This window comes from Pteropus vampyrus, unplaced genomic scaffold, assembly GCF_000151845.1.
Source record: "Pteropus vampyrus isolate Shadow unplaced genomic scaffold, Pvam_2.0 Scaffold2, whole genome shotgun sequence".
Taxonomy (NCBI): domain Eukaryota; kingdom Metazoa; phylum Chordata; class Mammalia; order Chiroptera; family Pteropodidae; genus Pteropus; species Pteropus vampyrus.
The window spans coordinates 17,268,137-17,290,936 of NW_011888783.1; the positions used below are offsets into that span (position 1 = coordinate 17,268,137).

The 22,800-nt window shown below is 37.9% G+C and overlaps 1 protein-coding gene and 1 pseudogene across 2 annotated transcripts in view; one reads left to right on the top strand and one right to left on the bottom strand.

The window, feature by feature from the left end:
- Positions 1-2,807: 2,807 nt before the first annotated feature.
- Positions 2,808-22,800, bottom strand: part of ITGA6 (integrin subunit alpha 6) — a 75,254-nt gene continuing 55,261 nt past the window's right edge. The window contains exons 14-26 of one of the 2 annotated variants that reach the window (XM_011357517.2): positions 20,823-20,938; positions 20,510-20,702; positions 20,337-20,420; positions 20,162-20,241; positions 19,935-20,012; positions 19,745-19,847; positions 18,156-18,329; positions 16,737-16,835; positions 16,525-16,635; positions 16,327-16,425; positions 10,461-10,586; positions 7,163-7,292; positions 2,808-5,016 (exon numbers count right to left, since the gene is read on the bottom strand). In XM_011357517.2, coding sequence (XP_011355819.1) covers positions 7,185-7,292; positions 10,461-10,586; positions 16,327-16,425; positions 16,525-16,635; positions 16,737-16,835; positions 18,156-18,329; positions 19,745-19,847; positions 19,935-20,012; positions 20,162-20,241; positions 20,337-20,420; positions 20,510-20,702; positions 20,823-20,938 — 1,371 coding nt within the window. In that variant the 3' untranslated portion in view covers positions 2,808-5,016; positions 7,163-7,184. The remainder of the gene's footprint in view (positions 5,017-7,162; positions 7,293-10,460; positions 10,587-16,326; positions 16,426-16,524; positions 16,636-16,736; positions 16,836-18,155; positions 18,330-19,744; positions 19,848-19,934; positions 20,013-20,161; positions 20,242-20,336; positions 20,421-20,509; positions 20,703-20,822; positions 20,939-22,800) is intronic. The other variant, XM_011357509.2, reaches the window with a different exon arrangement.
- On the top strand, positions 21,271-21,389 carry LOC111739359 (annotated as a pseudogene).

Here is a 22,800-nt window from a genome sequence, read left to right on the forward strand (position 1 = left end):
TATGGCTACCATACCTGTAGCTTCTCAGCTTGTTACAGGTGCAGTAGAAACACCACACAGAAATAGGGTATTCTCACACAGTGGGCAGAGCCCTTTCAATAAATATTCAGACCATCCAACAACCTCTAAAACAGTTTTCAATCTCGGCTACACTTTAAGAGTCACTTGAGGAGCCTCAAGAAAGCTCAGATGCCCGAGTCCCACCTTCAGAGATTCTGATAGAGTCAGTCTGGCATGTAATCTGAGCATTGTGGTTTTTTAAAAATGTTCTTTAGGTATTCAAATGTGCAGCTCAAGTTCAGAACGACTACTCCAAATTTTCTGGGAATGGTGTTCGTTCCAGAGGCAAGTTCCACCCACAAAAAGATCAGGTACTGCCCTTACCATTGTCAATCATTGATATCTTAATGTAAAATTTTGAATTCTACTACTTAAAGTGAATTCATCTGTTTGTCAATATCATCTGTTTTTAAATATCAGCTTCCTCTAAAAAGTCAGAGTCAGTGTTCTACTTGTTATGTGTATCCTCAGAGCCTACTAGCATCCTTAGACATTGGGGAAAAAATGATTAAACCATGTCCAACTATCTTCATCTTGCAACGACAGGATAACAGAACACTCAAGTCTATCTACTGGTTATCGGTGAATTGAATACTTGTCTGTTGGACTTTGAGAAAACGAAGCACACTCTATCGCTATAATTTGAGATTTTTTGTGGATGTTCTAGGATAGTCTATGAGAAATTTTATCTGAGCTCTGCTAGTATAGGTCTGTCTCTGCCCATTTCAATGACCTTGGCACAGGCAGCCTGACTGAGAAATGGCTCCAGGGCAAGGGCAAAGAGAAGACTGAGGTACTTAAACTTCGCTGACTGCTGCAAAAATTGTACTTGACTCCTTTACGCCAGTGAAATCATGAACCATTACCTGGTTAGTTTTGCCCTTTGTGGCTCCTGGTCCACCCTTGCACTGTGCTGGACCAGTTTTCTTCCTCAGATTTGTGTTTTACAGTTCACTTATCCTTAGAGGATTTAACCATGAATTTTCCCTTTATAACTTTCCTTCTATTGGTAACCCCTCTGCAGACTTGGCCTCAGCTGCTAGTACACAGCAGTCTCACATTCTAACAGCTGGATAAGATGCCTTTCAGAGTTGGCAAAACCTGTTTTTTAAGGTACGAGAGAGAAAATACTTGCCATTTGACCATAATCAAGGAGTCCTAGAATAGATGCCCGTTAACTTCTTTGCAATAGCCACTCCTTAAATCATTCTAAAGTTCATTTTCTTGAACTCTGAGCCGTGCCTCCCCCACAGTCTAGTGATTGGACCATAAGAATGACTAAACCATATCCTTTGGTCTCGAGGAACTGCCTTTAATCATTTATTTATGCTACCCAAGCTGATCAAACAACTCTTTCACATTCCTGTTTCCTTGGCCCTGAGGATGTACTTATGTGGAACCCAGCCACCTATAGCATTTCATGCTTTTCTCCCTTTAAAAAATTCCAGGCTGTCTTCTCACGTCTTTTTGTGCGTTACTGTACTAGAGATCAGTTTCTCATTAAGAAAATCATTCTATTCATTTAGGATAGAATACATGTCTGGACAATTTCCCACGTCTGGACAATTTAAAGCATTCCCCACCTACATCTACCCCACATTCTGTACTATTCTCAACCACAAGGGCACAACATAAGCCATGACTGTGCATAACCCATATGAGGATGTGGCAAGTAATCTGCAACCAACGAAATGTCGATGTTTGCAAATGGATCCAAGATATCCCTATACTAATACCACTATCACTGCTAGGCATTCCTGTATGCTGAGAGAAAGGTAGAACCCCAGGACCCATATAAAGCACTGCCATGACCTCTAGCCCAGACCAGTTATGCCGTAGCCCTAGCCAAACCACATCCGCTGAAACCCTTACCAGTTACAGTGATTATACATTATCGTAGTGATTTAATCTAGGTATAACCACGGGACTGTGGCTAAAAAAGATTCATAGCCTCTGGCCCATCATTAAAAAGTACAAATCACACATTTCTTTAGGTGGTAACACCTGTCTGATCTTCAAAGAATTAAGAAGGCTAAGTACAGTGGAAAACTTATCTAATATACTAGACAGCTAATACATTTTAGATTGGAAATTTATTCTGTCCAGGGAATGCTATGTTGTCTGGGTATTATGTACGTGCTTTATTTTCCTTTATTAAACTGTGATAAACTAGCTAGAGAAGTTTTATAAAATTGCTTCAATCTAAACAAAATCCTTTGGTTAAAAATAATAATTTTTTTTTCCTACTGGTCAATTCTGCTAAATCAGTCCTTGGTGGTCAATATAATGACACATGTCACAATTAGACTGTTCTCACATCCAAAATATGTCCTAAGAAGAAAGCAACTTAGCCATAAGAACTTTTATTTTCATGCCATGGTATCATTGCTACCATAATACCCTATCCTTCATAGCCATAAGCCTTTCAAGCAGATGAATCAATGCAAACAGACATTCCCGATCTGTAGGTATCTCGAATAAACCATCTTTAAGATCATTTTCTTTTCAGCATTGACTAAACAGTAGAGCCAAAAAGGGAGGGGGGAAAAAACCCTTAATCCTATTTACATTGCCTTATTTTACGGGCACTAGTATCTTTCGCTGATCTGAGATTATATGCAACACTAAGAATATACAAAAACATCAAAAACTTTAGTTTGGCTCAATAAAATAAAAAGAAAGGCAATTCAGTTTACTTATAATTTTAGAGTTTGTTTTCACATATAAAATGCTGTGTTACTAAGCAATGAACACTTTCATAAAAAAATTTATTTCATACTTTTATACAAATATCCACAGGTATTTCCTAATCATGAAATAATTTTACAATGGTAGTTAGTATAAAATGTATCAAATGTGGAGACCAGTGACTTGACTTGAGATGACATTTTTAACAACTATAAATTTAACCACCACTACATTGTTTCTTTGCTGTTGAACCACCCTTCCACCCCCTCCCCAACCACCCCATTTTTCAGGACATTTGTTTTTATAGCAAAGGTCTATAAACGCATGCAAAATTATCAGCCTCTTAACAACCTATAAAGCCAGTGCTTTAGGTTCCAAGTTACCTAAGCAAGAAACTGAGATTTTAAACACTGTTATGACCTGTTTTAGAGAAATTTTTGTAAACAAAATATCATTTGCAAAGCGATTTTTGTGAATGAAAATTCCAAAGTACTAGAATAATGTTCTTAGTATCATAAGGGCATAAGATTTCTGAAAAGAAAAAAAAAAAAATTAAAACTCCAAAGCAACAATGGCACATAGCTGTATTTTGTTCTTTTAAAAGATTGAGACACTATGTCCAAACAAATTAGCACCTGTTTGCTGTTGTTCCCCATATAACTTAGCATTTTGAAGCACAGTAATTAAAAAAAAAAACAAAAAACTCAGCTTTCATATCTGTTCAATCTCTATTGAATGGATAGAATAATGTCTTCCTCCCATCTTTGTTATTACAATTAAAAAACGACTTAAAGTTTTTGTTGAGTAGTCCTAACGTAATTTTGGGAATGTAGATAGGGGAGGAAACAAAGCAAAAAATACAACACTGACTCACTGATTAAATGTTTTCAATGACATTTAAAAACTTAAAAGCCAGGATGTTCTAATCTGACTTTTGGTATCAGGTATTCAGTAGTCTTACACTGGATCGATTTGGATCCACCACAGGCACTCACCATTTCTTTCAAGTCTTGTATATACATACAGCAGTGACGAAAGTTCAAGAAAGAAACCCATTATTTCCCAGAGTTCCTGAAAGTTATAGCATGAAATTCAGAAATGTCACACAGGGCTCTAAACTCAAAAAAATATATATCTGTTAAGAATTAAACATCTTACAGTTAATTCCATCTCTTAAACAAATCTTTTGGGTTTGGAGGGAGGGAGTAAGGGCTATCATGAAGGAAGATACTTTAATAACTTAAAACTTATCTGTAAATTATAACAACTCTCTGGTACATTTACAAAGAATTATTTTCTTTTTTGCAGTAAATTTAGGTCAAACCGATGACCTCCCATGTTCTAATTCTGATTGCTTAATCCAACCTGAAGGGTAAACTGGAAAATCTTTGGCCTATTAGTCAGTAACAAAATGGTTTGTAGAAAAGAAAAAATAAATACCATATACAAATAAGTATAACTAGCATTCAAGTCTGTTGCACCTGTGTGTTTTAGTGAAAAGAGAGAATGACACCTGTGTATGTATTTGGTGTGAGCAAGTATTCACACATCTAGGAAATGGAAAAACATGGCAGGATGGCAACATTACCTTCTATTGCACATTTAATTTAAGATAGCACTTTAAATTGAAACACAACTCTCCCTACGGCATTGTCTTGTGATGCTGGACAGTGAACTTGCAGGGTCTTCAGTCCTATAGGAAGAATGTTTGCAGAGGCAGTGCCAAGGGTTAGGATGGCCACTCTGTTGACACAGTGACTGTGGGTGCCTTCTTCCAGCTACACTACCGGGAGGAATGTCGTGGAACAGGGCAGCCCTTCCCCGGCACATGTGAGTCAGCCACACCAAAAACAAAGGCAACTCAGAAAATTAAATTAAGGCAGTTAAAGAAAAATCCATTCCAACAGTCTTAAATTTGGCTGTGCAAAACACGAGCCTTAGGCTACGTAACAATATCCACAGCAGTTAAAATTGTAGGTTCGTACTGTATATAGTCTGTCTGAAATCAATATTCAGGTTTTGAACAGGCTTTTAAATCCATTTGAATTTCTGAGTTGGGAAAATTTTTTAAAGCAGTTTGGGTACTATGAAGTTTCTTTGGCCCCTCTAAGAGTAGCTTTCATTTTCATTCCACCTTGTGATCCACTGTTTTTTTTCAAGGTTATCATTATATTTTTCATCTTTGATCTCTCGCTCTTCTTTCCGGATCCTGACAGCATGGTATCGGGGAACGCTATCATCGTACCTAGAGCGTTTAAAGAATCCACACTGGAGAAGGGGTAAAGAGAAACAGAAACAAATTAAGTAATCTCAAGAAAAGCAAGTACACTAAACGGGAATGTCTACGCTTTCTGTTCAGCCATGCCTACCTCTGGCCTAAGGAAAAAAAGACATGGTTTTCTTCTAAGAAAGAACTAATAAATCAAAAAGAAATGGAAGAGAAAAAAACAGCTGTAAAACTGGAAGTCCGTTTTTCCATCCTTTCTTTACATTTTGTAACAATATATAAGCTATATCCTTAGCAAAATTTAAGAGTTTATAAAACAGTGCTTCCATTTTTTATAATTATAATACTATATGTAAAATCTAATTTTTAGATTAGAACATCATTTTGAGGAACAATTTTTTTAAAGGCCGTAAACCGAAGATTATTTCCACTCTCCCACTAACCAAATGGAACTCAGGTCACAGATATTTTACAAATTATAATTTGAATATGCCAGTATTCAAATGGGTCAATTTAAGAGTCTTCTCTCCTCTGAGGCTCCAGTACACATCTCTCATTAGCTAGAAGATAATTTACACTGCTTAGACTTGCTGTTGTACTTCCAAATTAAGCTGTTTCATTAAAAACTCATGTAACTCTGTCCTGCCATAAAATCAATCATGTATCACAAAGAACTTGAGGAAAGTATCATTAGATTTAATTTCAGAGCATCGCCTAATTTTTTCTGTTGCAAAAGACATTTACATTAAAATTATTAATATATATTTCCTTCATTTAAAAAAAAACTCAATCTGATCCAAAGTAGATTTTTACTGAGAACATATCTGGATATTTAAAAATCAGATTTAATTTTTTTTAATGAATAAAATATGCCTTTAAAAAATGTGTTTTTAATTTAAATATGCAGATAGAAGAAGGATAAGGAAGGTACTTAGAATGGTTGATTAATGTGTTTATTATGTGACATCGACAGGAACAGAACATTTATGTTGAACGAATTTGTGATAAAGAGGTCATGGGGCAAAATAAAATTACGTGCATAATTATCACTGAATCAATAGGAAAAACAGACCAAGAAGTCTTATTCTGAGGTCATTTCTACATGGACTCCTTTATTATTCTGTGCAAAAAAAAAAGCCAGAATACCTATCTGTTATAAAATGTGGCTCTTGCCCCGTTTAAATAAAGAAGGAATTCAAGGTTGATATGTATAACTGAAATGAAAATTTTGAGATTCATCATGACAGTGCCATGGAAAGGGATTACAGGAGTAATTCTATCTTCTCATGCCCACAGAAATGGAAAAAGGAATCACTGTCAATTCCTGTTTCCATGGATTTACAAATAAAAGAAGCAAAACATGAACTTTAAAATCAACTGAGACCCAAGGTTTCTTGGGACATGAAATAAGGTCAAACTCCATTACAACATATTGAAATAAAAACTGTCCAGAGCATTTTTATACTAGAATTGGGTACATTGAAGGTCACTTTGGTAAAGAACTATCTTCTGAAATTGGCCATAATGTCCATCATGCCAATAGTTTTGGTTTGTTGCAATGATCTTTGACCTGTGGTAGATATTGCAGGAAAAGGAAGTTTCATGCTTAGCTGGCATAAAACAATTTCTGAGCAACAATAAAAGCATTCCAAGCCTTCCCCCATCACTTTATAGCAAGGAGATAAAAAAGATGACAGCGAGAAAGCCTTCTCAAGAGAAACACCATATTCCCAACATGCAATAGGTTAATTAAGCAGTCGACATAAGCATCTATCTGTGGGAAATTCCAAAATGGACAAGAAATCTGGAATGATTTCTTATGCATCTTTGAAATTCTAAGTGGAATGCTGCATACTGGATTAACAACACTTGGCAAACTGGACTACTATGGAGGTGAAAGCCTCCTTTTGTGTGTAATTAGATTGCAATTTTCTTGAATGCTATGGGTGATGTTTAACAACAAACAACACAAAGTAACTCACCTGCAACAAAAGATTCTTTGTGCAATAAAATAAAACTGTGAGCTTTCAATAAATTATATAAAATAAATCCAAGCAAGGCAAGCCAGTGTGGACATTTGAAAACATCTGTTAATGGGACACACACAGCAAGCGGTTGCTCTTAAAGTTAGCCACCACAACCATAGCAGGTCCCACAGCTAGCAATTAAAAAACATTTATCAATTACCAATTACAGAAGTAGATCAATACTATGCATCAGAAGTAAGCCTCTCTTTATCAGACGGCTGAGCATGGATCTCAGCCTTGTGATATGTGGCATCATAATGATCTTTCTTATTTCTCTTGAAGAAACCACACTACAAGGAAGCAAGGTATTTAGTCAGTTTTACAGTTTTGTGTGTAAGAGTTAAACAAAAGAAAATCTCAGATTTTAACCTGTTTTCTATTCATAGCTTGTTTACAAAGAAATCACTATGGACCAACAGTGAATAGCCACTGCACCATGTTACATCCAGACAGCATTAAACCCAACTCATATTACCATGAGTCTCTGGTCAAATACTTATATAGGTGACATTTGTTAGCTAATTGATTTTTCTATTTATAACAGAAATCCTGAGGGCAAAATCATCCTTAAAGGGAAAATATAAACACATTTGATTATAGCTCTGGGTGGTTTCTTCTCGCAGGAGAATATGGGCTCTAAAATAGGCATAAGATTGACTTCTGCAGTTTATTGAGACAAAGGTTAAAGAATAAATTCTCTAAGCAAGATTTACTACAAATCTGAGTAAAATAGAGATACAGTATTTTTCTGCCTTTCACAGTAAATTTTATGGAACAAATGCCATCTACTTGAGGCCTCTGGATTTATGGGGTGAATCACAATATAAATTCAACTATACCATCATGAAAGAATGATTGCTGTCATTTTCCCAAATTCAGAACCACCGTGTAATCCTGAAGTGGTAGGAACGTATGCTCCTTAGCTTAGGTCACTCTAAATGAGTATCAAAGTATAATTCCACTTTCTACTATAATTTCCTTCATTTGATGATGGAGAACTTTTTCTACTTACTTTTATCCCGTTCCTAAGGAACTGCCCTTTGAAATACAACTTGGTCGAATAAATAAATCTCTGCACTTCCAAAAAAGTCTGCTTCCTAGTCTGGTACTTCATGAAGGTAAAAATCTAGATCTGCTTTGTACAATACGGTAGCTTAACTACATGTGGCTATTCAAATTTAAATTAAATTAAATTAAAAGTCAACACCTCAGTTGCACAAGCCATATTCCAAGTACTCAGTAGCCACACATGACCAGTGACAACTGTATTGGACAGTGCCTCTTCAGAACATTTCCATTACCCCATAAAGTTTTATTGGGCAGTGTTGATCGAGACTATCTCGATATTTATTTGTGACTCTCACTTTAACACGCAGTGAACACTCCTAGGCAACTTTCAATAACATGTGCTACTATACGGAACGGAAAAGGATGAAACGAGAAACCAAGAGCCCTGGTCCTGCTTCCAACTTGGCAACATTCTTAATATCTGTGGTCATGAGCATCCTGAGCATCTTTGTTTGCAAAACGAAGGTGACTGGACCAGCCTGGAGGACTTTTCTCTTTTGCCTCCAAACAAAAGCCTATGCAGAACCCCAACATTTAAAGCAGATAAAATAACACTTGTTTGGTTGAAGTGGGGATGTTGGCCTTCGCCCCACCTGCTTAGTCTTGGCACCCACGTGCATGTGCAAAACCCAGTTTAAAGGCCACTGGATTAGACTCCTTTCTAGCCCTAAAATTCCATGACTTTCACACATAAAAACATAGTTCAGTTTCAGAAAGGATATGCATAAAGTAATAAAAATGATTTTTCATGTGGGGGTTATAGATGTTATCTGATTACTTTAGAGTTCACTTGTGAGTTGGGATACTTTAGAATTAAAAAAAAAAAAAAACAATAAAATCATCTAAGTCCTACTCACTTATAAAACAGCTGAGGCAAACCAGTACCCCAGGGAGGTGAAATGATTTGCCCAAGATTATAAAGCTTGGATTTCTTAACTCTCCATGCACCGCTACGTCTCCCTCATTAAAGACTGCAAATCGGACCTGTTCCAAAAGAGATTACCTTTGTGGCCTTATCTGGAGAGCCCAAGAAGGCCATCCTAATATCAAACTTCAAATTCAGTTTTTGGTATCAAAGTAATTTTCAGGGCTTTTCCTATATTGGTTGACTGTGCCTAAGCAGAGAAATGTGCTGCCTGAAATAAAAAGACAGGACCAGCTAATGCTCCACGTGAGGAAGAAGCATGGCATGAGCAGACACCGAGCTTCACTTGCACATTTGGAGGACACTAGAAAATTATCTCAGATTGGCAAAAGGAAGTTACTTGGAAAAATAAATCGAAAAAGAGATGCTCGGTTTTTGAAAGTGAAATATTGCAACCCCTTGTCCATTATTCTTTTGGATCCAAGGTAAGGATAAGGATAATTGGATTCTAGAGATTGTCAGTTGAGACTCGTAATTCTTTATCCAAATCCCTCTATACCAGGATGTTTGGAAATCCAGATTTTGTGGTATTTTAGAAAAGTAACCTGCATATGTAATGCCACTGTAACCATTAACAAAACATTAATATTTCAGCAGTGAAATAAATGAATAAAGGATAAAGACTATAAATAGCCTCTCTTCACATCATGTCAAGTTTTGCTGACAAAAAAAGTCATTACAAACTTCGTTTTCAGAGGTTATTTATTTTTTTTCAATTTGTAACTGTTGATAAGGGACTGTGGACCTCCATTATTGAGAATAAATCCAGAATCTAGAGGTCTTAATCTTGGGCAACAAAGGAATGCATCCACCTCATACACACTTTTTCCATAATGTAAGCTACTTACTGGTAGGAAGCAAAGGGAAGAGACTATATTTTATTTGCAGAACCAATTCTAGTGAAGAACATCATATTGAACCCAAATCCTCCTCATGTTTGATATAGGCTATGATAACCCCCTTGAGATTGGAGTTATTCATTAATTTCATAATTTTATATCCCTAATCTACCTGCAATGACAACAAAACCCCAGTGGCTGCCATGAACATTACTTTACAGAGGCTGAAATTAACCAGATTACTGTGAGACCCAACAATTTGGCTTAGATTCAGAAAACGATTTGATCTTAGAAAGATCTTAGGAGAAAATGCTAAAGTAATAGAAATTTAAAAACTTATTTGGTAAACACACTAAATTATATATGAAAAATACCAAAATTTATACATGTAAAAAACTTCTTACATGTATAAAGAATATACCTTTAAATACAAAGTATTAGGTAGATATGGAGGTGTTTATTATAAAACTCTCAAGTTCGTTATATGTTGGAAAGTTTCATAAGAGAACGTTGGGAAAAAGGAGTCAATGGGGAAAAAAAAATGAATGTATGCTACCAGTGCTGATTCACTCTTTTGAAAACATGAAGTTTATAATCATAAAACTCATATGCCAGATATAACTTACCTTCCATAATAAAAGAACTAACAGAGCAAGCATCAAAATTCCAGCAAGGACAGCCACCAGGATGATCCACCATGGTACTCCAGAATGTTGAGCCACAGTCTTTGAGGGAAACACAGTCACACGAACCTATGGGACAGACAAGAGAGCAACATGATCATGAAAGGGGGCGACAGGTAACACCAGTTTAGAGTTCTAATTCTGCTTCCAGACACATTTTGGACAGATGAGATGTCTTTCTGATGTAAGATTCTCTACCTTAATAGTGGAATGTTGCTTTAAGAGGCATTCCTTGGAGAGCTTTTCCCAGAGCCCAGAAAATGCTGGGTTATGTTTTGACGAAGTGGTTATTTCTTTGCTAAATTATCTTTAAAAAAACTTTTCTTATCAATGAAAGTAGAGAAAATTGTATAATGAACCATCATTCATCAAGTTTCAACAGTTATCAATACATCACCCCATTGTTTCGTATCTTTTTGAGAATGATCACAGTTTTTTAAATTCAGTTTTCAGCCATAAAGAGGGCCAGTTTATCCACAATTAGCCTACATTCCTCCCTCAGGTTTTAAAATGTTGTGAAATATAAAAACAGGGTGGAGCTACATGACTGATACCATTTTAACTTTCCCTTAGAATATCAAACTAAAGACCTTCGTAACAATGATCTCTCCTAAAATAGCTTGGTGCCATCTTCTACAATGTGTATGGACAAACTGGACCCTGAATTCAGAGACAGCTTAGAGCTTTAAGCTGCAGCTAACGAGAAGCTTAAGCTCTAAACATTTGATAGATGGCAAATGTTTTTGAAATGAAATGAAAAATAGTTTTCATTCAGAAATCTAAAGAGTTGCTTATGGAAATTCACAACTCAGTTAATGGGGGTTTAGAATTTAAGTGGATTTTTGAGATACCAGGAAACCGTTTTTCAAAGCACATAAAAGACCTGGTGATTGTTATGATTATGATTTTGTAAACTACACCAATTAGAGATCTACTTGTTTGAAGTTTCTGATATTTCTGAGTGAAGAGAGTGTAAAAAGTAAATGAAACTTGGAGCATTTAACGTCTAAGAAGTATTTAAGCCAAGTATTTTATATTAGTATTGATTGCTGGATGCTGCCTAAAAATGCTTCTATGTCTACACTGTGCTTCAATACTTCCATACTATAATTCATTTTTTAAAAATTTCTTCATTAAAATACTTCCCTTTCTACTTATACTAGAAAACAGCTATCAACCCTGTTTGGCTCATAGAAAATACTTAAAAGCAAGATAACTGGTTTTCTTTAAACATTTAGTAGGAAGGAATTCACATTTAGAGTTTCAGCCAACTATATTTGACTATAACAGACACCTTTATCACCTACCAGGTTTCCTGTTTTGCTCTCAATGAGGTTTCAATCGAGCTGCCAGCCCCAGGTGGGGGCCTCAGAGCTCAACAACTTCCCCTCAACTCCCTTCCCCCAACAGATGTCCCAGCTGTAAGGTAAACACCACCTTTTCCTGAGGTTGTTTCTAGCATGGGGATAGCCATAAAGTAGAGAAGAAAAAATAGTGAGAGACCAATGAAGAAATAATATAGCAGATGTGACCAGTAAACTGACTACTCTAAAACAAAACAAAAAAATCATTTCAATTAGCCTATGCCGAATCTCCCCTGGTATCTAGCATACAGAAGGTACACAGTATGGCCTTCGGGACAAGGTGACAACTTGGAAGGGCCATCCTCATTTGTAAGAATAAGTTCTGATAAACTTGGATGTGGAGAGCAGAGAATGGTCCAAGGTAAGGAGAATGAGCCTTATTATAATCACAGTATGTACTGAATACTTTTAAATGGGGGGAGAGCAGTCCTATAAAAGGCTGCAGTTCAACAAGCATTCAAACTGAACAAGATAATTTTTGATTTTGCAGCCTGAGGTAGCAGGGTGGGTAGGTGGGAATCCACCTGAGAGCTCTAAACCCCAGGTCTGGCTACCGTTCAAACCAGAACTTGAAGCCTTATAGAAATTGCAAAACAACTCATTAGACAAAGACTGAGGACGAAGTTAGGGGGATGGGCAGATTTAAAAGGCTGATGTGCTCTACAACCCCAGTCTGTGTGCAAGGCCATGCTGCAGAGCAGGAAAGTGAGAGTCCAGTCAGCAAGATTTTGTTTGTTCACTTCAATTGTCAACCGAAGGTGTTTTTGTTTTGTTTTGCATGACGACGGTCATTCTCCAGCTGGGATCAAGAATAAGAGAAGACCAGCTTGGAGCTGCCAACTCAGAACTGCAGTTCTCAGAGCTCTGGGAAGCCTTGTCTCCTCTTGTCACAGCAACTGTTACTGATGGACAATGACAGATTAAGGTGAGTAGAAATTACTCCCAACTCCAAAAACAATATTGTTTTTGGTTTCATTAAAACGTAGGCATTTCCATAGGGATGACCTAGGCATGTGAACCTTATCCATCATGTGCCTGTAAAGGGAAAAGGGCTTATGCTCTGCCGATGCATGGAACTGCATCACAGTGAGTAGTGCTGAGACCACGTCAGCTTGCCCACTGCCAAAGCACTTCCCTAAATCACTCTATAATGTAATACACTCACTCTCATTCAATACTCATATAAGAAATCACCCAACGAAGAGATTTTCATCTTTTGTAAAATTTTCTATCAAAGATACCATCCCCTTACTGAGTGTTCCATCTTACGATTGGATCCATATCTCAAGTCCTCTGAATTAAGCCAAAAATAGAAAAAGAAAATGTCATTCCCCTGAAGAAGAATGTGCCTACTTTTACCTATCATACTTCCTTTTATCTTTGGCAGCCAGGAAGCTTAGATACTCTACCTACTTTCTTAGGAATGAAGTAGGGTATATATGAGTACGACTAATAAACAATCCTCTTCTTCCTTGGCTTAATTCAGCAATTCTCACCTGGTTCACTGTGCCCTAGACCTAGACCATGAAATTCTTAACAGTTGACCCGGTATTTTATTCAACTTTGCTTCTCTAGCATCCATGCAGAGAAGGCACACAGTCTTTCCTCAATAATGCTTGTTAACTGGATGGATTTAATTTGGGGGAGGGGGGGAATGGATTTAATTGATGCTAAAATGTAACCATTTTATCTGGTTCAATGAGGTGACCAGCTCTCTCTGACGGTGATATAATGTCTTTAAAATGTTTTATTCAGAAGTGAACACAAAACTCTTGAAACTGGTTTGGTTATAAGGGAACAAAAAGGGTTTTTCTCTTTAAAGCCAAATTCAGAGTTAAAGCAATGGAAAGAAACTTCAATATTAAGACCAAAAGACAAGCCTCAATTACGCAACCTCCTTTGCTTCTACTTGCAAAGAAAAACAATCTTCAGACTGGAAAGGATAGATGAATCAAGATAAAGATGAAATTGAAACCTGCAAAAGTGAGGGAATAAAAAAGGAAGGCATCTTAACACCTGAATTAAGCTAAAATCTTTAGCCCCCCCAAAAACTGCTTCTTAAAATACTAAAGAAATGTGCAGATATGATATCTGAGCTATTGTATCTCAGAAATCACTGTTAATGGAAGAAGTATCTCAGTTTTCAAAAGAAAGGGGTTCTAGATATGAGACCAGTAATGCATTCACAAATCTACTTATTAAAGCAAAGATTCCAATTCCCATTAGCAGGCCTGAGTTCTCCAAGCCCTAAGAACAAGTAATGCACGAAAGAACCTCATTTTCATTTGTGACACAGCCACTAGACTGGATACCAGGGACCCTAGTTCCATTGTCTTCTAAAAAACAGCAGCACTTGATGAGGAGTTGTGGGCCCGAGGCCTGGTCTCATCTCCCCATGCTGGTCCTGTGACACTGACAGAAAGGTAACCGTCCTCAGACTCAGTTTTCCCATGTGAATTTGATATCTAGGGACTCAATGGGGGAACAAGTGTCACAGTCAAAGAACAGGAGTCCTGAAATCAGATAATTATAGGTGTCATTCCAAGACCCCAAATTATATCCCCTCTCTGCGCCTGTTTTTGTAAAATGGGTACAATATCTGAACTCTGCTGCTGTTTACATGAGAGCACAGAGGTAAAGCGTTTAGTAAACTGCAGACATTTTATGAATGCGTTATCAGTGGTAGCCCCTCCCCTCTAAAGTGTTCTTTCTCTTTCCGGCTCCAAAAACTCAGTGATTCTCCAGATACAGAGAACAAACTGGTGAATGCCAGTGGAGGGGAGTTGGGGAGGCTGGGTGAAGCAAAGCAAAACAAGAACAAAAACAAACCTCAGTGATTCTCAGGGTTGCTGATTTAAAGTTACAGAAAGCTGTAGCAGCTGCCTTCAGTCAGAGAGGCGGAGAAAGGATTCTCAGGGAAGGTGTTCTTTAGCTGAGTTTCTTATGATGACTTGATACGATGTAGAAAAGTGGGCTGGAGTAATACCCAAGGATAATATAAGGCCGGGGTGACCATATGTCCTAGTGAGCCTGAAACAGTCCAGGTTTACACCACTTGTCCCAGCATCCTGCCTCATTTAGCATTTTCCCCAGACAAGTGTATTCTAGTTTGGATGATGAATTGTGTATGTCAGAAACCAAAGTGATCGGAGCAGCTCACTGGATTTTCAACTGCCTAAAGGACTAAAGCCAGAACATTTCCATAAGTAGGTCAATAGATCAACTTAAGAAGAGTAATTCACCATCTTCCTTTCTCCATTTAGTCTCTTTTGCAAAACATTCCCACCATAATGACATACCTCGAGAGCCTAATACATGCCCCTGTGGGTTCCAGACCCCCACAAGGAACCTCTCACTAGTGGTACACCACAAGATGCTGCTCCTAGTCCTGTTCAATATTTTTTCTTAATTACCTGGATGAAGGCATACTTCTCAGTTTTGAAGACAAAGCTTGCAGCAACAGAAAGTTAAGAGAGAGCAAATGATCAAGACTCAAAACTACTCTGTAAACTGAAACAACAAACCAAAAGCAAATCTCATAAAATGTGAGAGTACCTTTAAAGGCATGCATTTAATTTTTTTAAATTGCTCAAAGATGGGATAGCCTGACAATAAGTTCTGATGGAAAAACATGGAAGCTTCAGCAGAACATAAATACAAAAATAGTAGCTGCTAAAAATGCAAACACAATCCTCAGCAAATATTAAAAGATCAAATTTTAGACTGAGATGCTGGGAGGTAATGGCCTCAGGGTAAGCTGAACTAGGAGACCACATGGCAGCTACTCTGCCCATCCCTGCCACCTGGGAATCACGCTGCGCACCTAAGGCTAGCCCAGGGAGAGGAGAGACCTGGAAACAGTTCAGCCCTGGGCATGATGGACAACTGAGGAGCTGAGTGCTTAGCTCTCAAGAGAAAAGACAGACATGTCCAAGGAACCATGACAGTTTCTTTCCATTATTTCAAAGGTTCTCTTGGGTACATGGCCAAGAGAAGTTATTCTGGACTTGTTCCAAGGGTCTTGACCAGGAGCTGACTGTATACGGTTCAATTCTGGATTCAATTAATACATATAAAGATCTTTTCCAATAACTGCAGCTGGCCACACATGGCATGAGCTACGCCATAACGCGGTATGGAGTTATCACCTTTGGGGGCACTCCACCAACGGCTACAGCACCAGGGACAGTATGACATGGGTTTCTCTAATCTACCATGTGCACTGAAGGACTTGATGATCCTAGACTCGCTTCTTTTCTCAATGATTCTATTAAAATACAGCTTGGGATGGCAGTACCCTAAGACACTACCTGAGTTCTCCTTAATGGGGATAACGGTGCTGTGAAGGTAACGCGTGCCGAAGCAGCACATCCTCAGGCCGCGGGCATGGGGTAAAGGGAAGAGTAATTTGCTCTGGACTGAATAAGGAAGGGGGAACCTCTCACCTGCGTGCCTGCATTTGGCAGCTTGATATTCTCTGTGGCAGCAGTTACATCAATGGAAGCCCGCACAAGAATGTCCAAGTAGTTCATTTTAGAATATTCCTGATTGGAGACAAAGTTAGTGAATGCATTAGGAAAGTGAGAAACATCCTAGGAGGTGGCAAATGGCTTCTAGCGGACAGCCTTGGAGTGGGGCCAAACCTCTAGAAATGTGCTGTTCCATAACCTTGAGCGCAGAACAACCGAGGCCTTGCTGTCCAGCCCACGCAGTGGGCACCTTATGTTCACACATTTCACGTTGACACTGCAGTTCTGGAGAGACAGGACGAGTAGTAGTTAAAAAGCCAAGGTCTGGGGAAGATCTTACTCCCACATCCTTTGTCACATATTCACAGCTCTTGAAAAATACTTACAAGGGTCTGGTATTTTCTTTCAGCAAATAAAGAAAATTTTCTGTTATCGTCTATCTGTTTTTCGGCAATTTCCCGTTTCTTTCTTGAGTTGTGAGATTCCTGAAAAGAATTATATCCAAAATCGTCCCACTTAATATACTTCTGTCGCTACTGTACCAACCTCCTGAATACACCCTCCCAAATGATGCCAAATTCCCAAACTCGACAATATTCATCCTTTTCCTGTCACCAAAGGTGCAGAAATAATTTAAGTATAAAATCCACAAGTGTTATCTCACTGCAAGTTTACTGATTAAGGTAATTTAATCCCACTCTGACCTTAAAACCCAAGGAAAGGAAGAGGCTTTCGTTGTTCTTCTGTCTCCCCACCAAACTGAACATCCTATTATCAGAGATTGAATCTCATTTCTATATCCCTAACACCAGCTCAGTGTCTAACATATGGTAAAAAGTCAGTACAGCTTGAATGAATAAGTGACACTGAAGAACAGGAAAAGAAGCAAAAAGATCTAGCATGTGACTTTTCCAAAGCAGAGTACTGAAAAACAAAGCTATGTAAGAAGTTTTAAAATTGCATCTTCCTTAAAATAAGGATTAGGAATAATGGACCATCTTGTCTTTCAAAGTTGATGAAGAATCATTCTAATAAGACACTAACTATGAACACTGATCATACCTAGTCACCTTAGAATTTAAAACAGAAGAAACAGACATTCGCCAACGAAGCAAATAGTTATCAAACTTGAGTGTAAATGATTAAACAGTTAACATAGGTGTGGAACAGGAGAAAAGAGTGAAGGCTTTGAAAAAAAGCAAGCAGAGCTGAGCCTGAATGCGCAATCTACCTCCTAACCACCGAATGACCCTGAGAAAGTTAATCTCTCTGAATTTCCATTTCCTCATTTACGAAATTGTGGGAAAAAAAATACCTCATAGGACTATCAGGGGAATGAAATGAGAAAATGCAAACAAAATGCTTAGCGTAGTGCCAGAGACACAATAAGTACTATTAAAAAAAGAAAGAAAGAAAGAAAAAAGAAAGGCTTTCAAGGTCATTTACTAAGGTGCCAATATCTTTTCTAATGAGTTTGGTTCTACTGGGAGTTAACACTGGCTGGCCCACCCCCAGTAGCATGTCCCAGTCCTTCTCATGTGTCATACTAGGTCATAAAACCTCAAAAATGTCATTTGCTTCAATAAGCAGTGAATGACCCTGACCTAGGTGCCATAGTGGTCTCTAAGCAACAGAAATCCTCAGCCTGACTTGGTCACTCAACTATAGAAGAGAAATTCTGACACCGAAGAAAAAAATCAACATGCCAGAATATCAGTTTCTTGATGGAAGTAATGGGTCTCCCCTCAAAACTCAACTTCTCTGATTTACATCTATGGAGACATGAGATAAATCTACCAACATACCTTTAGGTCCAGAAGGTTTATTTCATTTTGTGGCTCACAAGCTATCTTTTCCAATCCTTTGGATTCTACTTTCACCAAGTAAAGCAACCATTTGCCATTGTTAATTTCTTTTGGCCACTGGATATTCAAGGTTGCTGTGCCGAGGTTTTTAAGAGGTTTGCCCAAGTTAATTACCTGTTAGAAAATAATGCATGTTATCCTAGTGTAATTCTCCTGAGGTAAGATTAAAAAGAAGGTCCTATGCCAAGAGAAAAAAAGCCAAAATATCTGGCACAATACTACAATAAAAGCAAAAGCTCCAAAACTGGACTATCGATAAGGTACTCAAAATACAGATCTGCGCTTAAAAATAATCTTGTCAATAAAAACAAAAATAAAAAAGGTCAAAGAGAAATGATGGCTCATTCAATCCAGAGCAACTGCTGTGTGCAACAGAATCTGCAGTGTGCTCTCACCATGCCCGGGGAAGAGTCATGTGTGTGTCTGTGAGCAGCTCTGTAAACCACCCTGCCAGGCAGGTGACAAAGCCTGTGCCACGGCAGTGCACCAACCACCTGCTTCTGGGGAACCCTACCCACTGCAAAAATGAAGCTGCCTCTGTCCTCCACGACCCTTGAGGAGCTTGGGATAACAACTGGGAAACTGAGTAAAATCATGATGGCAGCCATGAATCTATGATGCCAAGCTGGGGACAGAGCAAATGCCTGCAGCAGAAGCCAAAAAAGGAGTAAGAGCCTTCTCTGTATGAAGGCCTGCTCCAGAACCCACAGACTTCTTTCTCAGCCACAGCTGCACAGGTGTCATAACCACCACCATTACCTGTCACAGCTGTGTCTGTCGTACTAAGAGATGCAAAGAGGAGAATTCAGCCTCTTCATCCTGCTGGAGTTAGGGGTGGGCCTATTCTGGCTATTTCAGACACTCAACTCAACAACGGCCACTATGTTTTCAGGAATTCGATTTGAGCCACACAGACCCGAACCCGCATATGAGTTACGAGCCATGCATTTACCTTCCTTCAACTGGACTCAGAGTCACTGTGATAACCTACTCTGAAATGGTGCAGAGCGATCATTAGTCTTCCTTACTGGCATAGGCCAAATCCACATTCGCCATCACAAAATTGGGCTTGGGAAAGGTGAGTAAACATTAACTACAAGTGCTAAGAGAGATGGCTTTATAATGGAGAAAGAAATAAACCAGACTACATTTTAAAGCCAAACATGAATTACTTTGAGATTTTTTGTGTGTTTTATAGACAGACTCTGGGTTGAAAAAAAAACAAAGATTCCTTTGTCTTTATATCACATATACATTAAAACTCTAATAAAACTCTAATAAGAAAAAGACCAAACAGCTGGATTCTAAATGGTCCTATGTTGAATGACGGCTGTTCTCTGTCATGTAGGACAAAACTTTTACTATAAGACAGTATGTTGATTAAAACTGGCAAACTCACTTTTAACTAAGCATCTATCACACTTATTTATTATTATTACTTATTAAAATTACATATTCAAGATCAAATTTAGTATATTGTTAGCTTCCGGTATCTTATTACAATAAAAGGACCAATTGCTGCAACTTACCCTAAACTCATACTCTATTAAACTTCCCACTTCATCTTCATGTTTCATAGCTTGCTCACCAACAACTGTGCCTCCAAAATATACCTGGGAAGGTTTAGCAACTCTGTTAAATTTAAAAATACCAGTTTTAGTAAGGATTTTAAATGGTTCTTTCAAACACTGATTTGTTATGCTAAACACAAACACTTACCCAGAGACTGATAAAAGCAGTTCAATAACCACTTTTGCTGTAGCTGTAATTGAAGCCAAATTATCCTGATTGCTTGTTCTGAAAATGAAAAGGAAACAATAGGGTTTTATTTTAACAGTTTTCTCATTACAATTATACTTCTTTTATGAGTTAGATCAGGGCCAATTCATTGACTGGCTAGGTTTTCATGAAATAATTCTGAATGGAAAGGTTGAAACAACTCTTACGTTTCCAACTTCAGATTAATATCCAGATCTGTGGTGTCAAATGTGACCTCTGTTGTACTTAAAATCAAGTAAAACGTAACCTAAAAAATAAAAATAGTCATTAAAAAGGCCAACCACATCGACATCATAATGGTAATTAAAACAGTAAAATATAATACGTGAAGGCATCACCTACACTGGAATTTCTTTTGAAAGGATTCCCAAGATCACAGTCTGCTTGTGAGCCATTTTGGTTGGCAACACAACTCAACTGTTTCTCCTGTAACAGAAAAACACACACTAGATCACAATACGTTCACTTCTCATAGCGCTGATTTTTCCTCTTAGCTGCTCTCTAAATATACTTACAGGGAAAGCCCTCAGTTCTCTATATGCAGAATAAGTCAAAGTATCCGGAAAAGTTGCAATGAGTTTAGCTTCATGAGCATCATCGCCATCTTTTGTGGGACTCCTTGGGTTAGAAGGGCTGTTTGTCACTGTTATTTCTAAAGCAATGTCCTTCTGATCTTTTAGAACTAGTTCTGGAATACCTTTTTGACTACTAAAAAAAAGAAAAAAGAAAAATGACAAAGTCCTCAATACATTTTCAATAAACCCTTTTTTAACAAAAGCCACTGCAAAGCCAGAGTCATTTTTGCTAGTGCTACAGAGCGATTCTTACATTGGTAAATAAGAAAATTTGTCTTGATTTCCTTCCCGAGTACAAAATTTATACTCTAGTTTAAGGTTGCTGTTACACACATTGTCGTCTCCACATCCCTCTTTTAAGAAGTGCACCTGTAGAAAAACAAAACTGTGGTAATTTTTGCCATTTAGGTGACTAGCTGTTTCCATATAGTTCATTTCCTTGTGTGACAATTACCATAGCAGAAGTCAAGCTTCAAACATACTCTGGCATGCATCTAATGTTCTCTCTATCTCACAAAGAGAGTTTAAGGTCAGGAAAGCAAATGGCACAGAATATCCAGCACAGTGCTAATGGGTGCTCAATAACCATATTGATCGTTAGGAAAACTGTCTCCTTGCCTTTTATGTTTAACATGACTACAGAGCTGGGAATATAAACAAAAAATATTACTAAGATAGTAACATCAAAAATATAAGGAACTGTCTACGGCCATGCCACCCTGAACAAGCCCGATCCCATCTGCTCTCAGAAGCTAACCAGGGTCGGGCCTGGTTAGTACTTGGATGGGTGACCACCTAGGAAGACCAGGTGATACAGGCATAAAAAATAAAAAATAAAAAATAAGGGATTGTAAGCTGACAAGCTCCTTGCAATCTGTGAGGTCAAGCAAGGATTGCCTCGCCTAAAAAAAAAAAAAAAGTATGAGGAACTATACTTGGTGACACTAAAGGCTGATGACGTGTAGATTTAGGCATCAGCTTCTAAGCCTAATACAGCAAGTACTCACTTCTGACAAGCTTTGTCAGTGAGCCATTGGAACTGGGAATCTCGGACTAGATAACTTACAGCACCAACTAAATTTTTGACAGCAAGCGCAAATTGCTAAATCAAGATGCCACAGCTCCCCAGCCTAATCTTACATCTCAACCATCCAAAACCTTAGCAAACAGACCCCATTTCATGGCTACATAGCAAGCCGTGTAACATAAATTTTTGTTTCTAAGACAACATAGACTACATTTGGCACTAAATGACTATTTCATTCCTAATACTTTTTCGCTGTGCTGAATTTTGATATTCCTTGATTTTAATGTTCAAACGATTGTTTTCTACATCTTAATGTTCTCAATGGTAAAAACAAACAAACAAACAATGTACTATTCTTTCTACATACAGCTATAAGAGAAACTTGATGTGAGAATAAGAAGTTCCACAAATTACAGTCTCGATAAATTGCGGTGGCCAACATTTATTAAGAAAAATACTCTCTGGCTCCAAATTATATTCCTTATTTTTCTATATTTGTTGCTAATTTGAGAAACAAATCTTCAAACAAACTTTGCTTATATTAAAAAGCTTATTTAATACAAAGGAATGGCCTTGAACACAAATCACTAGTCCTCCTGCCTTCAAAGACATTTGATTTAGTATAATAATATGGCCAAAACCATAAAAAAGCAAAAGTCAGAAAGACTTACATCTGTATGAACTGTCGTGGGTTCATTTGAATTCAGAATTGGAAAAACTTCTGGAAGTGAATTCACTCGCCTCCGACTGTTTGGCTCTTGGATCTCTACCGAAGCAGTTATGGGAATGGGACGTAGTTTATCTCTAATATTTTCCTGAAAAGTATGCAGAGATCTAAGTTAAGTATGATATAAATGCTATTGGGAAACTCCAAAACAATGCTTTATTTCATACTGAATAATAGGTTGCTGGTATACATTTCAAAAATCTACATATGCCACCATAAAACTGACTTCTGTCCCCTTTAAGAAACTGGTTTGGCTGCGGGCCTCACCTGTAGCCAGAGGGTCTCCTCCATGCACACCTTCTGCTTCTGCTTGTTCATAGTTAGTTCTCTGGTGTACTTGGGCTCAGACCCTTGGTTTCGAAACTGAACTCTTGATGACAGCCCAGATTTTCTTCTTTCCTTTTCAGCCTCAAGTGTGCCCACAATGGCTAGGTAAAATGGACAGAAATCACATAAACTTAAAGTACATTCACGCAC